At 39.1% G+C, this 18476-nt stretch overlaps 1 protein-coding gene across 3 annotated transcripts; it reads left to right on the top strand.

The window, feature by feature from the left end:
* Positions 1-1009: 1009 nt before the first annotated feature.
* On the top strand, positions 1010-17674 carry LOC128459914 (adhesion G protein-coupled receptor F5). 3 transcript variants are annotated; one of them, XM_053444869.1, is made up of 27 exons: positions 1010-1094; positions 4711-4875; positions 5063-5212; positions 5534-5704; positions 5939-5983; positions 6076-6216; positions 6536-6700; positions 6788-6823; positions 6970-7041; positions 7315-7371; positions 7535-7597; positions 8245-8304; positions 8580-8651; positions 9749-10039; positions 10357-10469; positions 10550-10608; positions 10787-10929; positions 11015-11227; positions 11613-11822; positions 11920-12060; positions 12147-12325; positions 13186-13350; positions 13468-14868; positions 14973-15014; positions 16285-16344; positions 16503-16569; positions 16646-17674. In XM_053444869.1, the coding sequence occupies exons 3-27, from the start codon at positions 5182-5184 to the stop codon at positions 16714-16716; spliced, it is 4068 nt and encodes a 1355-aa protein (XP_053300844.1). In that variant the 5' UTR covers positions 1010-1094; positions 4711-4875; positions 5063-5181; the 3' UTR covers positions 16717-17674. The 3 variants fall into 3 exon arrangements, with proteins under 3 accessions (XP_053300844.1, XP_053300843.1, XP_053300845.1); XM_053444868.1 differs by lacking the exon at positions 7315-7371 and adding an exon at positions 7851-7913; XM_053444870.1 differs by lacking the exon at positions 7315-7371.
* The last annotated feature ends 802 nt before the right edge of the window (positions 17675-18476 follow it).

Raw genomic sequence — 18476 nt, forward strand, 5'->3', positions numbered from 1 at the left:
ATTCCCCTGGTCCGCACCAGTTCTCAGTCAGCTGCTAGGCGCCAGCCGAGGCGCACCGCAGGGTGCCCCCCCCCCCCCCCCCCCCCGCGTGAACAGAGGGTTCCCCCAGCGGTCGCCGTAGCTGAGGTGATCCGCGAGAAGGGCCCGACACGCGTCCAGAGTGGCCGCCGCTGACCGCGTACCCGGTCCCCTCCAACGGCCCGCCTTCCGCGCCGGCGATGGACACCGCCCGGCGGTACAAGAGAAAGAAAGCCCCCGCACCAGCGCCGTTAGGCGCCACCGGATGAGGACCTCCGGGTGCCGCACACTGAGCCTCCGGCGGCGCGGAGAGGAGGGCGACGGAGCGACTGCTCCCCCAGCCGCGGCACGTGCCCAGCGGTTTTACCACAAATATGAACATCGGCCAATGATATCGGTGAAAGTCAAGTTTATTACCGATAAGCCTATATCAGTTAACGAGGCGAATATCGGCCGCTACCGATGTTCGGCCGATAAATCGGTGCATCCCTACTAATAACATAGAAATACAGTTATTCCAGATTCCGAGACTTTGTAGTGCAGAACACAGACACACAGCACAACAACAAACACGACACACAAAATTGTATCAGTTGTCTGTGTTACATGACATATACATATATGTGACCAGTGGAATTTCTGGGACCTTTGGAAATAATTTAATCTGCCACACTGCATATATGAACATGACTATAGATTTAACAATTGTCAGATTCATATTTCCTTTTGATGTTCTAGTTAGGTAATACTACAATTTACCAATCTGGTTGTGTATGGTATATCCTCCAAGCCAACACCCATGCACAAAAAGTGTGAAATGCAGTGTGACTGATTTGACCAAAAAGGTGGTAGCTCCACTTTAAGATAATAATCACATCAATGTTTTTACAAAGGAAGCCTTCTATGATGTATTTCTTCCACAGCGCTGCTAACTCAGGAAGAGTTTGACGTGGAGGTGGAGCTGAACGTGACAGATGTTGCGACAGTGGACTACCAAAGGAGCCTATTGAACAACAACAGCTTCTCGTTCAACCTGGGTCCTCTTGTGAATGTCACAAACATCGACATCAACACAGGTAAGAACGGAGCACCCGCTGATTTGATGGGAGCCTTTTTAGTCAGATGTGTGTTGTTCTAAGATTGTTATGTATCTTTATTCTAAAGCAATTTCATTCATCAGCACCACACCTGGCATTCTATTGGTTGGGGAATTTTGAAAGACTTGTTGCAGGAAAAAAAAGAGCACAGAAAAAGCATGAATGTGAGGAGAAGAGCTGAAGCTGGAAGTCTAAGCACAAGCTGGGTATATTAGAGTGCAAGCGCAGGGTTTTGAGTGAAAGTATTACAAAATCTGAAAGTAAATTCAATAAAGCTGCTCTCAGACATGCACTGAACTCTGGAGGTGCAAGTGTGAACGCAAATGTCAGAGTGAGAGCCTCCAGATTATCTATGGACTTTCTCTGCCTGGCCTCTTATATAAAGTCTACAGAAAGTCTTGAAAATCCGATGTAAGAGCACAGCAAGGGAGCCTACGCTGATATTTACAGAGAGCGAGTGGGGGGTGGGGGCTGATGAAGCTTCTTACACGCGACAGTAGCAAAAGTGAAAAAGAAATATCTCCCGGTGTATCATACATGTAGAAGACATGGAGGAAGATGTCGTGAGAGTTTGTTGTGATAAGAGCCGACACGTGTGTCTGTGTGTTGTCAAGAAAATCATGTGATCTCTGCAGCTGTATTAATACGTCACTTCCTGCCCCTGCCTGAATGATGCAGAGGTTTTGATGCTGTTGTGCACATTGTGCAGGTGTGAAAAGCAAACTGCGCGTAAAGTCCCGACCCAGTTATTCGGTCTTTATCCACAGATCATGTCTGAGGTCATGTCTGAACAATGCTTAAGTCTTGCTCAGGAAAATCCACATTTGAATTTTCCAAATAAAAGGTGATATTACAGTTTTTTGACATTGTGTTTATTGTGTAATGCTTCACCTATTAACTTTAGATATTTGGAGAAAAGAGTTAAAATCTGCCACCAGCTCTGCGACCTCTGTCACCAGGAAACTGGTCAACATCGCCTTTAAAAGATCAGCGAAGGATTTAATGAGCAATTTAATCCAACTAAATCCACCTCGCCTCAATCCTAAGTGGTCTGCAGGTTACATAAATAATGAAAGGTTCTCGATTTGTCTTTTATTTGTCTGCTCTGACCTACTGTAGAGACATGGCGGACTCCGTGGAAATGGATACGCTCTTGATGTAGACCTCATTATAAGGTCATAGAAACACAGTGTTTTAAATGATTTTATTCGATTTAACGCTAAAAACTAGATTCTGAATACTCCACTTTTTCCGATAGAAATCTTTAAGTGAGGGATGGGGAACCTCCAGCCTGGCCGTATACGGCGCAGGAACCAACAATACAACTGGTGGTCCAAAAAATACAATAAAACGATTCATGACACTGGGTTAAAACAATCAAACTCGGGGTTGCCCATGCAGGCTGTGTGCCTGTCAGGTCACACTCAGGGTGAAGGAAAAACTTGTAGTTGTGTCATCATTGACAAGCATTGTGGCGACTATAGAGCTGAATGTTGGATTTCCATTAGAAATTGGCAAATGATAAACACAGGCCAGTGCACCGAGTTTAGGGTGAAGCAGTGATGAAAAAAGCTGATCTTGCCAGTTATTACACCTGGAAAGATTTATCTAAAATGGAATCAGTTGAAAGGAAAATGTGCTTTGATTATAATGTAAAAACTCGCTGGCAAGGTTGGTGGTGACTGAGATGATGGCTGTGAAGCTGACACCTAATTCACAATCACAACAATCACTGCCCAAATAGACATGTTTGCATGTGGGATCACTGCAAACTTTGATATGAGTTAGTAATTGCTGTCTTTGCAAGCCAAGCATGATAATATGAGGGTTTGTTTGAGCTGGTTGTTTTGGCTAAAAACAGCCATGTTGTATAATAATCTCTACCATCTGACATCAGACACCCAGCCAAAATAGAAGAAGGTCCATCTGAGAGAGCTTGTGTGTTGTAGAACCCCCCCCCCCTCTGGCTGATGCAGCTCTTGGTCTGGTCCAGTGCATTTAAACAGGCTCCACCAACAGCTTCCTTTTTTGGTCAAACCAGGAAGAAGAGATGACAGCACATATGATACCTCAGAAAGAGAAAAATGTGTGAACAATGTGACATCCGTCATCTGCAGGGAAACTGTTGTTGGTGAAATTGAATCTGTGTTTTCAATTTGCATGTTGAGTGGAATGAGACAGGGTGTGGATTCAACCATGGCAACATGTTATGCTGAATATTACAGACACTTCCTTATAAGCTGAGAATTTCCCTGCCTCTCACGGTTATGCTGTACTTTAACCTTTACTTTAACAAATTAAAGAACTGTCAATAGATCAATTAGGGCCTAATCTCTGAACACAGTATCTAATCTACATAAATTAAATAAAATACACAAAGGAAGTTGCATGACAACGATTTCCAAAGTTATGTTTGAATCAATGGAATGATTTCAGAGTTAACTGCAGCAAAGAGCTGATTACAAACTACCCAAAGCCCTGAACAGCAATCGAGTTCCAGTTTTTCAGTTTGCCCTTACAGCTGCTTTCAAACCATTTTAATGGTGTTTTTCAAATTGTCGTTGCCCATCAGGTTCAGTGTGTGGTTAAATTTGAGTCTTAAATCACTTAATCTCCTTCCAGCTCAGTACAGAATTATATGAACAAATTCTAATTTAAAAACTTATTTTACAGATGGAGTTCATATTGAAAAATTAAAATAAATGATAACATATAACAAACACCAACTCTCCAGCTTCATGTCCGTCAAATGTAAAAAAGGCCTTGTTCTGCAGTACCTGACTGAAGTTTCATTTTACTAAAATAATACTTTTACAACAATGTGTAGGTGGCACTTTACTTTGGTTGCAGATTAAGATGTAACGACCCACGCTGTAGTCTACCCACTTTACATACAGTCAGATAGCTTTGTCTCCTCTAAAGCTCAGACTATAAAACTAAGTTCTGAATCACAAATCCGATTTTATTTCTCGGAACCTTTTACTTATCTTTGTGTTTTGTAAATTATTGAATTATTTAACCTCCATCCAAACCATCCAAGAAGTTAAGAGGGTAAATTATCTTTGAGGGAACTTTTCAAGTCAACAAGTCTTAGATCTGAGTCTGACAGAAGCTAAATGGTGTGGAACTACCGGTTTAATCTAAGAAAAAGTTACTATATCTGTAAAATGGGCAGTGAGGTAAACCTTTCTACTTTGAAAAATGGAAAAGTACAAGAATGAAGTAGCACACCCTGTTCAGACATGGTATAACTTCTTTCTTGGGTGTTCCAATCACAAGTGAACCCCAAAATGACAGTGCAATCTGTAACCACATAGACATTCACAACTTTATTTGATTAGGCTCTGTGGTCCTGCACAAACCATTTCCAAAATGGTCCAGACATTGTAGCCAGATCGTTGCTCTATATGAGCTACAAACATTATTCAATTAGCTTTAAAGCCTCAATGGTGAATGTCCTTATCGCCACTGTGTGTCAACAGAAAAGCCCTGTTGGGTTTCACAGGTGAGTGAAGGTAAACAAACAAGCACTAGTTCAACAAAGAAAAAGCTATCTGACATCAATATTTTTTTGCTTTTGCTTTTGTGTGTTTAGTTTGTTACCTAAATGGTAGCACATTCCAGTGCAGATGTGAGGACCAGTTCGTCTGGTCTTCTACGGACTGTGCTACATACAGAGCCTGTGATGAGATCACTAATGACACGTGCAGTTGTATCAACAGTATTCCATCCAATGGACAGTACTGCCAGCCAAAGACAGGTGAACTTTAACTGCGTATTCTGTACTTATTTAATGTGCACTTTTACATTTTAAAATCATCTTGATATTTTTATTCTATATTAAGATATTTTTACTTAAGACCCATTTGATTAGAGCTTACATGTTTTTTCTTTTACCATGAAGAGGCTAACTTAAGTTTCCCATGTCGCTCTGTTATCTTCTGTAGCTCCTCCAGTTGTTTATACATACCTCATTTCTGTTGAGTTGAACATCGCAGATGTTGGACTAATAAATCCACTGAGGACCATTCTGAGCAACATCAGTTACCCAATCAGCATCAACCACATGCAAATCTCTGATGTCATCATTTCTACAGGTAGGAAAAACATATGCACACACACTCTTGTTGCAGTTGTTTCTAAAATGTCATGCTCAGAATATAACTTTATTTGTTATGTACTTGTATAGCACTCATCTAGACAAGGTAACAAAGTGCTTCACAAAAATCGATGGCAAAAAAATGAATGAACTTAAATAAAAGTTATTTAATTCAGTTAAATTTTAAGCACCAAATCATAACCTCAAGACAGTAAATGTAAATATGTAACCCGACAGTTCACACACAGTCACAAAATGCTAAACCCCTCATCCCCAAACTTTGTTCTTTAAGAAGTCAGATCTATGTTTGTTTGTCCAGTTTGCTCTCTGAGCAGCAGTGGTTACCAGTGCAGATGTGAGGATCAATATCGTTGGTCATGTGACCAGTGTTTCATGTATGGATCCTGTGACCACATCACCTCCAACACATGTGGATGCATCAATGCCATCCCTGCTGATGGACAGCATTGTCAGCCTGTTGACATATATAGTAAGCAGCTCTACCAAATTGTTTTAACAGACAAATTGTCAAATAAACTCTTATTTTGCCTAAAACTTTTTCTCCTTTTCTATGAGTAATTATTATTTGTTTCACGTCTCTTTAACATTTAGAGTAAAATTCAAATGATCTTAATATTTTCCCATGTATTACTCAATGAACACAGATACTTATGGCTACATTTGAACTTATTCTGCTGTTATTTTTCTTTCTCTTTTTCCATAGACTTTACAATTTGTTCAGTTACGACGACCACTCTATCACCAACAAGTAAGACTGAGGAAGCAACACAAATCAGAAACATAATATGAAAACCACAGCACAGATCACAAGTGATTCATGTTTCTTTTCTGTCTCTGCAGCTTCTCCAGTTCTCTATGAATATATTATTACAATTGAGCTGAACACCACAGATGTTACAGTGATAGACCGACTGAGAAACATCAGTTACCCAGTCAGCATCAGCAACAACACACAAGTCTCCGGCACGAACATCTCTACAGGTCAAAATTACACCTTAGTTACTGTTTTTGTGTGTAGAATGTAGAGACATCTAGTGGTGAAGTTGCATGCTGCAGCTGAATACACCTCACCTCATCTTCCCCTTCCATACATGACAGAGAATCTGTGGTAGCATTCAGTTCAATAGCGGCTGGTGAAAAATATTCTCGCTGGGGCTGGGCTGTGCCCTACTCAGTTTTTAGTAATCATCCCACTACGGTTTAACAAAAATTGCAGGATACCAGTTCTTTATGAAATAGTATGGAATTATTTGAGTCCAGTACATGATTACATGATTTTCAATATATTTTCTGTCTCCAGTTTGCTCTCTGAGCAGCAGTGGTTACCAGTGCAGATGTGAGGATCAGTATCGTTGGTCATGTGACCAGTGTTTCATGTATGGATCCTGTGACAACATCACCTCCAACACATGTGGATGTATCAAAGCCATCCCTGCTGATGGACAGCATTGTCAGCCACAGACAGGTAAGAAGCTGGAAGTCTGGTGTAAAACTATTCATGCCTAACTTACCTTTGACAGACCTGAATTTAATGATTTCTATTTTCATACAGATGACTTGATTTGTCCATCAACAACTCCGCCAGTTGGTATGCCACACCATATTCGTGAAGGCCACAGTCACCTTTTCTTCCTCTCTCAGCCATGTTCTCTCCGATTCAGTCTGTGTGACAGAGTTTTTCAATATTGTTCTTGTTGTGATGTCTTTTCGTTTTTCATCACTGCCTTTTTTTAGTAACAACTACAACTGCTGCAACGACAAGGAATACTACAGCATTCTTAACACCAACCACCACAGCCATAACAGGTATGTATTATTATCAAGTGTGTGTCTGTGAACACGATAATCACTGCCATTTGATGTTGCATAAGCTTTGCAACCTCACCTGCCCCCTCCTTCTACGGGGAACTCAGCAAGGTGCTGTCTGTGGCCCCTTAACACACAACTAGGAACAGCAATGAATAAAGCTACTGTGCACAGGACATCCAACAAAAGAGCAATCCACCAAGTTATTCAAAATAACCAAATTTTTCCCACGTTTCATTAAGCATTTACGTGTTGGTAAAATGATCTTTGCAGATTCAACACTCACAACACATATGAACACCACAACAGCTCCAACAACAACTGTAACAAGTTAGTGCTTTCAAATAATCTCACAACCCTTTTTAAAATGTCCTTAATATTTGTCTGTGATTTATCTTCATTTTATAGATTTTAATGTCACCAAAAACAAGTGGTGTTTTTTTTTTCTTTCTTAACCACAGTGAAATATTCTTAATTGTACATTTCCCCCCAGATTCAACATCGGCTACAACACATGTTAACACCACAACAGTCAGATCAACAACAGTGGTAACAAGTAAGTATTCAACAACTACCTGTTCCAACAACAAATGTTCAACTCAGTAATAGTACAGTGTTCCTAATAAAGTGAAGCTTGGTGAATGTATGGATGAACAATCATGGTAACAGTGGTATCTATTAGTACATTTTGGTTAGTGTTCAATTTTTAGTTAGCATTTAATTTACGGCTATATCCTAACTTGGCTGAAACCTTACACTTAATAATCTGAGGATGAATAATTTTTGTGTTTGTAAAATTATATTTGCAGATTCTATACCTATTGCTACAACAAATATGACTACGACAACAGCTGCAACACCAACTGTAACAAGTCAGTGATTTTGAATAATTTTACAAATATCCACATTTTTTGTCTGTAGTATTTCCTCATACATCAGATTTTACTTTTACCAACACCAACAACTGTTGTTAGTGGTTGGATTTCAAATAGCCTTTTAATTCAACATCTGCTCCAACAGATTTTAACACCACAACAGTAACACCAACAACAGGTTTTAACAAGTAGTGTTCAACAACTAACTGTTAAAAAATACATTTAATCACCTGAGGTTGAACAACATAGTCATTAAAATGTTTTTTTTTACTCTGAACCTGCACTAGCAAATGTCCAAAAGTTCCTATAAATGAGTTATTTTTTTCAGATTCGACACCTGTTGCTACAACAGTTATGAACACTACAACAACTGCAACACCTGTGCCAAGTGAGTGTTTGAGAAAAGATGACTTATCGATTTAAAATACAAATTATGTAAAAATAATGAGTCAGTCATTGTTAAAATTCAAAACAGTCAAAATGAAAAGTAAAGTGAAATATGTGCATAGTAGCAACACTCACTGCTTTTTCTGTGAAATATCAGTACTATACATTTGAGCCCGTTTCAGCCATGTTCACTCCGAATAAGTCTGTTTGACAGAGTTTTAAAAAAAAAATCTTGTCGTGATGTCTTTTTCGTTTTTCGTCACTTCCTTGTTTTAGTAACAACTACAACTGTTGCAACGACTAGAAATACTACAGCATTCTTAACACCAACCACCACAGCCATAACAGGTATGTATTATAATCAAGTGTGTGTGTGAACACGATAATCACTGCCTTTTGATGCCCCCTCCTTCTCCGGGGAACTCAGCAAGGTGCTGTCTCTGGCCCCTTAACACACAACTAGGAGCAGCACTGAATCAAGTTACTGTGCACAGGACATCCAACAAACGAGCAATCCACCAAGTTGTTGGTCAGACTGGTTAAACTAATTTGTCAGTGTCTCTGAGAGAGAATCCTACACTGAAAGCCGAAGTACTTTTGTCTTTTACTGTCAATAAAACACAGATCTATACTTTCCGACACACCAAATGTTAATGTGACAGTCCTGAACACGACTAAACCCACAGTGACCCCAGCAACTGTAGTAACCAAAGTAGTTAATAATAATCAATAGTAAGGCTCTTTTCAACATATGCTTGAAAATGAAAAGAAAAATCATTTAGTTTTTACGTTGTAATTTTAGATTATATGGTAAACATGTTGTGAAATGATGTAAGTGATCTAGACTTAAACAACAGTTTCTGTTGTATTATTGGAAAATGGTCACTACTATAGATGTGAACACTAAAACAGTTTAAACAGCTGTAACAAGTAAGTGTCCCACTATGCTATAACAAAGGGTCAGTGTTTGACTTCATGAGCAGGTAGTCCACTAACGGGACGGTTGCGGTTCAATCCCTTGCTCCTGCAGTGTGCATTTCATTGTGTCCTTGAGAAAGACAATGAACCCCAATTTCCCCCAGTGTGTAAATGTAGTCTGAAAGAAAGAAAAGCAACATATACTAGCTCTCTTATAATGCAGCATTTGAATGGTTGGTGAATTGAACAGATAATCTGAGCATGAATTAATCTCATGTTTCATAAAGCATTTACATGTTTGTAAAACGATCATTGCATAATCAATACTTACAACACATATTTTAGATACAAATTATGTAAAAATAATGAGTCATTCATGGTTAAAACTCAAAACAGTCTAATGAAAAGTATTGTGAAATATGTACATAGTAACAACACTCACTGCTGTGTATTTTTTTTTTCTGTGAAGTATCAGTACTGTACATTTAAGGCCGTTTTTGATTATGTCTTCTTTAATATATTTCCAGCTACTAATGCAACCAGCCAAAACACCACAATTACCTCAACAACAACAGACCTTTCACCCACAACCATTATAACAAATACAAGTAACACAGCTACTACAAATGTCCCCACCATGACCACTACTGCTGCCACTACCACCACAACTACGGCGGCTACCACGACCACTACCCCTAGGACGACTGTTACTACGATTTCTACCACCGCTACCATCACGACTACGATTGCTACCACTGACACAACCCCTACCACGGGCGCTAGCACCAGTGCACCAACGACAACTAATAACCAAACAGGTATTGTTTTACTGAGAAAAACGTGACATATTCTGTACGTGCTCTTTTATTAAATTGTATTTACAAAGGGCCAGTTGTCACTTGCTGCAGAAAAGAAATTGAATTAAAGAATATGAGTAATTTTGAGATGAACAGCTGTATGATACTGTACCACTGAGCTGCACCTGCACTGCACCTAAATAATACAATGAGTCTTATTTCGTTCTAGAACAACCAACATATTTTAAAAAGGTTCTGTGTTTATCCGTGTCTTTGCATTGCAAGAAATGAAATGTTAATCAGTAGCTTTGCTCATGTTTTTCATCTACCTTTTACAGAAACAGTTTTCAAAATCGAAATGTCAATGAGATTAGACAAGGATTACACATCAGAATTAAGTGATACGTCAAGTAACGTCTACAAAGATTTGAAGTCAAAGATCGACGAAGTGGTAAGTGCACTGTCAACACTATTCAATGTGAACTTTGATCTCCAGTTCATATGTTATCACTAACCATGTCTCTCCCACAGATACTTGAGGATTATGGAGGAATCCCAGGATATAGAGGAGGTTTTGTGACAGAATTCAGGTACAGTGTGGGAATTCAAGCATTAACAAAAATTGGGAAGCTAAAGATAAAGCCCAATCCACATTCAATAAAATGTTAATCTTAATATACATTATCTTGAGGCATTTACATAGAAAGTCAAGACCTTAAAATGTATAGATAAACCCAACATCACATCTTTGCTTTTCTGTTCTTACAGCAAAGGAAGCATTATTACAAAATATGTTCTACAGACGACACAAGTTGACTTTGATCAAATCTTTGTTGAAAATCAAAACTTCCGTAAAGCAATAAATAATAGCATTGCTCCTGTCATTGGAGCAGTTTCTGCATTTTACCAAAGTAAGTATGAAAATTGAGTAGTAGTAGTTTCCTTCTTTTGTTTAACTTAGGTAAATTTGACTGTTCAACTCTGTTTTATCCAAAGGTTCAACTTCGATCAACCTTCCAAACCTCACTTACACTGGTGCCAGCCTGTCCCTGAAGTGTAAGCCTTCAGAAAGCGTTATAGTGGGACTAATTCTCAGTTCCAGATGGACATTTAATGGACGGGAAATTAAAGACGGTGGAAGGTTTAAAATAACTATTTCCAACTCTATGTCTATGCTTGAAGTTAACAACGTCATTCCTGCTGATAGTGGTAAGTCAGAGCTGGCCTAATTTGTTAACTAATAAGGAGTCAATAAACATGAACTCCTCACAACTTAATAAAACAAGACGTTCTCAGACTTGAACTCCGTAGTAGCCACACAAAGGTGTACGGATTTTCTCCGGTGTTTGCCCTTCAAGGCAGGATGTAATTTATTATTCAGAGATCAACTTGTTGTTGATATAATATTAGCAATTATACAAATTGTATTCGCTACTACTGCATCATTGATCAAATTTGTTGGTAAGTTAGTCCAGTTCGACCCAGCATGCTCTCATCCTGAATGACATGCAGTATTCATTCCTATTTACTAGAATGTTTTTTATTTGATTGTTTTACTAATGCATTCAGTGATATCTTCTTCTCTTGATCACAGGAAATTACAGTTGTACTCTGAGCAAAACCGACCTGGAATTCCAGCAAAAAGGAATTGTAATGGAAAGCAAAATCAAAGAAGCTCCTGTTGTGCGTCTCAAGAGTAAATTTCATGTTAAATGCGTACCTGGACAGATACAACCCTTCAAGTGTTGTGTGCAGCGTCCCTACACAATCAAGTGGTTTCAAGGCAAAGACCAGTTGACCTCAGGTAAGGACTGGTGTTGGAAACTCCTCATTCCGACCATTCTAGGAATTTTTTGAAAGATATTAAAAGTTTATCTCCTCAACATCACTTCAATTTTCAGTTTCTGTTACCGGTGAAGACGCCAACTGCATTAGGCATGATTACAAACTTGGAAGCTGCAGAGATCCAGTCATTCTTACATGCAGGGTGGATAACCCATCAAGTTATGAAATGACATCGACCATGATGATCTTCAAAGAGAGTAAGAGCAACTTTTAAAGTGTAACTACACAATTTGTTTGCTGTTTTTCCTGTCTTTTTCTATAATCGTTTATTGAACTCTATCAGATTCCAAATGCAATGACGCTCAGTATGGGGACGGCCGAGTAGGAGACCGAACAAGCATTGAGTGTGATATAGGTCAAGTAGGAAGAAGGCTGGCGGAATGCCAGGAAACGGGCAAGTGGAAACTGGTCGAAGACACCTGCATTGTCATAGAAATCAACGAATTACTGATTGAGTCACAGGTAGGTGAGCTACTGATCCATCAAACTGCTTCCTATTTGTTAATCGATACTGATGTTTCATATAGGGGAGGCTGAGCTAATTTCGATTAACAAGATGCAGGTTGTTTCGGGTAAACTTAGTCAAGTTCCAAAATCCTACTTTAGTGATCAACAGCCCTCTCAACACGCATGTGTCATATTACCGTTTCCTTAAAACAGTCTTTGAACACCCAAATTTGTGTCTTGATATTTCGAAAATGTTATGATGGATTAAACCTGTATATATAGACTAATCGTATGATATATAAACATGATGGAGATAAATTTGCTGACCTTGATAAGGTGATTGCGTTTACCTGCGAGTTCTTTTAAGAATGTCACCAACATTTAGCTCGTTGCAGCTTCTCTCATCTGTGTAACTGTCAGTGTCTGGGAGTGAAGTGGAGTAACAACTCACTCACATGCCCCAGGCTGGTTCCGCCCACACTCACTCATGCAGAGCGAAACAGACGGTGAACCAGAAATGAGATAGAGTGAAGAAAAAAAATGGGGTTTATGCTTCATGAGAGAGGAGAGCCCATCAACGCGAACGAGGGGTTGTATAGTTTGTCCAAGAACAGTGGTAACAAAAAGTGGGAAGAGAGTGTTTCCACTAAATTTATTATTACCGCCGCTGTTTCAGGATTATACCAACACTAATCCCAAATTACTAAAACCTGATTGATCTTTGTGTTTGGTTTGATTCGGTCACACACTAATACACCCACACACACATCATTTTTGTTCTATATATTTGGATATAGAAAATATTTATCCCTACCAATTCGCATAATGAAAAAAATGTTTATGTCGAAAGCTTTAGCAGTTTTTCTTTCTTTCAGACTTTGGATGAGGAGGGAGTGCCAGATTTTGTAGGGAATCTAAGTAAAGCTGTCCAGAAAGAAAGACAGGACATTGAAAATTCAACTGCAACCATATCAGCTATCGTTGACATCCTTAACACTGTTGCAAATGTTTCAACTGCTGTCGATGAAACCAGCATGCAGGTAAGTTTAACCTTACACTTTGTATTCTTTTAGTAAATGTGTATTATTTAAGCTAATGCACTGTTTGACATTTTGATGAGGGTGGACTTTCACAGAGACCTGTCTTCTGATCTACAGCATATCCTAGAGACTGTTGATGTCATCATAGGTGAAGAATCAAGAGAGTCTTGGGTAATTTTGAATGCAAACGACACCCGCAATTCCAGCTCCAAATTGTTGGGTTCATTGGAGAGTCTCTCCAGTTATTTGGACGGCGAGTTTTCCGTAAGGACGCCACGGATCCTGCTAAACAGAACGACGTTTGATGACTCCTTCATGGCAGACCTGAACTCCAGCATCGTCCTAAACATTACGAAAAACAGCATGAGCAATGTTTATATTACCACCATCCTCCTCTCAACCCTTTATATTGTTATGCCAACACGAAACTCCACCTTTGACGTCAGCCCCTTCAATACCACCAGTAATGAAACTGCCAGTGATAATGCCATCAATGCAGCCGTGTTGCTTGTCAAAATAAATGCCAAGGTTCAGAATGTCATCCTGAGATACGACAAGCTGAACAGCTCCTTGACAATGAACCCGCAGTGCGTCTTCTGGAACTTCACACTCTTTGACAATATTGGTGCTTGGGATGATGAGGGATGTAAGTTTGTTTCCGACAGAAACAACATAGTAACCTGCAGCTGTAACCACCTCACCTCCTTCTCAATTCTGATGGCAACGGACATCCCCCCATCTATAAGAGAAGCCTTGGATATAATCACTTATGTTGGAGTTGGAATATCAATGGCAAGCTTGGTAATATGTCTAGTTATTGAAGGGTACGTTTGGAAAGCCATTACCAGGAATAGCACTGCCTTCATGCGTCACGTTTCCATCGTAAATACCGCCCTGTCTCTGTTGGTCGCTGATATCTGTTTCATCATTGGTGCCTCTGTAGCAAACAATCCCCTTGAAAACCCAGGGGGGGACTACGAACTTCCTCTTGGACCATGTAGCACGGCAACCTTTTTTATGCACTTTTTCTACCTTGCTCTATTCTTTTGGATGCTCGTGTCAGGCCTTTTGCTCTTTTACAGGACGGTGATGGTCTTCTCGTACATGTCCAAGTCAATCATGTTGGCCATTGGTTTCTGTTTAGGATACGGCTGTCCCCTGATTATAGCTGTTATTACTGTTGCTGTCACAGCACCAGGGAATGGATACATTAGGAAATCCGAGGCTTGCTGGCTGAACTGGTTTGAGACAAAAGCCCTCCTGGCCATGGTGATACCGGCCTTGACCATAGTTTTCATCAATATATTAATTGTAATTGTGGTCTTATACAAAATGCTGAAAAGAGGTGTGGGAGACGCTGCACAATCAGATGAAAAACACACGCTGGTGGTCATAACGAGATGTCTGGTCATTTTGACTCCTTTATTTGGATTGACCTGGGGTTTGGGTGTGGGAACCATGGTATCATCAACAAATAAGGCAATCCATATCGCCTTTGCATTCTTCAATTCACTACAGGTATTTACACCCAATGAATTTCAATGCATTGCTTTTGTGTAACAGAACATTCCATGTTCCTTCATTCTGATGATTATGAAATGTGAATGTCTGATTTTTCTCAGGGTTTCTTCATTTTATTGTTTGGGGTACTACTCGATTCAAAGGTATGTTGATTTTGAAATAGCCAATAATAGATCCGAGCATGTGTACACAGGAGGTAGCATTAGCAGCATGTTGCACCTTTTGGTAATGTGTGATTTTTTAATTCGAATCCTATAACAAGCCTCTATGTTGCATTTGTGCGTGTATAACTAGTTAACCACAACAAGGGCATTGTGCCACAGGTTGTTTTAGATAAAGTTGTTTAGTTACAAAAGGCTAAAGCACCTCCTGTGTACACATACCATTATTCACAGAAGATCTATACCACTCTATCTTCAATTCTATACTTTCTCTGGGCGAACACGGTGTCCTTGTGTTTTTGTTACTTAAGCATTACGTCTACATCAGCCATGTTGTACCTCCAAATGTCTACAGTAGCCCAGAAAATACAAACCAATCCCTCTCATGTTTAATATTGCTTGAAGATACCGTAGGTTCTCCTAAATGTTTCGAATGGGATATGTTGCAATAAGCAGCTTCAATGTTAAATGACACTAAATTATACACACTGAGCCTTTAAGATCATAGCTTGTACTCAGGTAATTTTTACACCTCCTACCCTTGTTTCTGCACACAAAGTATAGAGTTACCGGCAGGGGGCATTTAGATTAGCTTTGGGAATATGGCGGTGTTCACCATAGAAATTCAACAATCCATTTATCAGCACCTCGATACATCATCAACAATAATGACAGGTTGTAATTATAAATCGTTTCATGCTCTGACACTTTTTTGTGATGGCTGTTAAGCACATACTATATGCGCATATACATATAGTATTATCCATCCTTTCATTATACTGTTGGCAAGTTAAAATCTCAAACTGCTCTTAAAGGGAAAGTTCACCCAAAAATAGAAATTCAATCCTTATCTACTCACCACTATGACAATGGAGGGATGTCAGGGCTACATCCTTGTATCCAAATCGAATAGAATTGAAGTAACTGGTGACCACTTCCACAACAGAAAGAAGCATAATATGCCTCCATACTGCTCCTGTGGTGTCATCCAAGTGTCTATAAAACCCAACATTCAAATTTGACCCGAATTAGCGTCATTTACACCAGGTTGTTAGCCTTAATGTCTGCTGTTATCCTCCTCTGGAGCCACGTTCATGCATGAATCACATGGAGACATTAAGGCTTCAACCACATTGTAAATTACCTTGTTTCGATTCCAATCTGTGGGTGAACTATACCTTTAAGTACTAGCATAACTGATAACTAGATACTGTTCATTTTGACATTGCAATCGTTTTGATTTTGCCTGCAGACTCGTTCTCTCCTCGGAAGGAAATCACCTCGAACAAGCACTGGCTCTAATTCTACGAGAGTAAGTGTTGATTTTTTCGTTTTTTGTTTTTATAAATGCTTAGAATGTTTTCAGGTTTTCTGGTTTTCAATGCATCCCAAATGTTGTTACAGAAGTGATATGCTCCAGAATTTGTTACATTTTTCCTTCAATGACTTCACACATTTCTTTCTATGTAGAGTACAGGTGCTGGCATTTCCTCCTTGAGTGGAAATAATTTTATTGGCAGACTACTAGGAAGAAGAAGTACGTTTTTTCACATTAAGCAGATTTACTGCTTATTTGAATGTGTTGTCTTATCAACAATGTGTTTGTCTTTCAGATGTCTACCACGTTTCACAAGCTACAAACACAAACAGCAGCGGTGCAACGGAGTCATTTAGTAATATATGAATCAATGCTACAAGCTGTATAGGTAACAATTGTTTGATCATTCAAAATGTCTGTAAGATATGAATTTTCTGTTAAGTCAGAAACAGAAGTTATGAAATCAGTAACAAAATAGTGAGGTTTTAAAAGATTAAAAATGCTTGAAGGAATGTTCAGTGTGACATTCCTTCAAGCATTCCTTCAAACACTCTTAATATATAATATTTAATAATTTTGTATATATATATTGTGAATAAAACTGAAATAGCAATTGTTGCAACTTGCATTTTGATAGGTTTTCAAATCCCCAGAGCATCATTGGTGAATATTTATTTATCACCCACTGGATACTCCTGCTTGTGCAGATACAAATTTTATTAACCTAATTTACATTCTTAACACCCATGACTAATTATTCTGTGGCTCACTCTGACTCAGACCTCATGAAAATGATGTGCAGCAGCTGCCTTCATTTCTGTTGGTGCCCATCGCCCTCATGTGGCCCTCCTGGGTATTGCTCTTAAATCAAACTGATAGATTTGCTCACGTCAGATAGTTTATAAGCAAAAATTAAAGTTGATAAATAATAGTTTAGAGATCAATGGGCACTATTCTTTCAACATTTTTGAATATTCCTGAAAGGTATAACAATTTGGACACAGTTTTTTGCTCAAAGTTTTTTGCTTTTTGCCTTCTACATATTTGTTCCTGTTTGTAAAAATATGTTGTAAATCAAAATTGTACAGATATCTACATAATTTAATAAAAACAGATTATTACAGAGTAATGTTAAAAGAGTCATCCAGACTTCCTGTTAATGGCTTGAGGCGAGTAGAAGTTCCACATGTTGACTTTACCTTTCATTCAGAGATAAGTATTTTTGACCTGTTCATGTTAGTTCATGTTAGTCGAGGCTGTGCATGAGGGCCCATAGCTATGCTGTTAAACTTTTCATTGCTTTTTAATAAATACTTGAATTAGACCAGACCGGCTCTTCTCATATTTGGGATAAACGAACACGCTGACAATATCCATAAATCAAATAACAATAATTTAACTTGCTAATTAATCTCAAACAGAGGAAAACGTGCTAGAATATAAACTGGCATTCCACTCCCATTGTCTGTCAATAGAGGAGCATGCAAGCTCAGCGAGCCAAAGGCAGATGTGGCATTTCGGGAGAAGGCGTGTTTCCCCCTTTAGCGGGAGGATGATTGTAAGGGCAAGGAAAAATCATGAAAAGTGTGTGTGTGTGTGTGTGTTGTCACACAAAGGAGTTCCTGCGCCCACAGTGACTCAGCTTTCCTCTAGTGTGTTTTTTCTTTGTTGTAGATCTCTCTCTCTACTGAAAGCACGAGAATACAGCCCACCCCTGGATCAGACCCTGTGTAGAGCAAAATAGATCTTCAGCGTTTGGTAGGATTACCTTCTTTGTTTTTTTCCAATGTATTACACCTGCAAAAGTTGTTAATGCACCCACAACTCTTTCCTACAATCTAAGCACTGAGATAGGGCAGAGGGTCACTTACATTGTTCATGCTTCTTGTTATAATTGTACCGTGAGCAGCAACTCAACCCAAGTTTTTTGTGTCCACTGAAATCCACCGGTCTGCAGAGATCGCTTATCAACACACATATGTTGTACTTTATCCTCAAGTGTGAGCCCTTTAAATGCAGCAGCTATGAGCCAGATATGTCAGATATGAGCCTTGTCATTAGGGTCTAGAAAAGAAGAAATGTTTCTCTTTTCTTGTGTGCACATTTGATTTGATTCATCATGGCTT

Source organism: Pleuronectes platessa, chromosome 17, assembly GCF_947347685.1.
Source record: "Pleuronectes platessa chromosome 17, fPlePla1.1, whole genome shotgun sequence".
NCBI classification, from domain to species: domain Eukaryota; kingdom Metazoa; phylum Chordata; class Actinopteri; order Pleuronectiformes; family Pleuronectidae; genus Pleuronectes; species Pleuronectes platessa.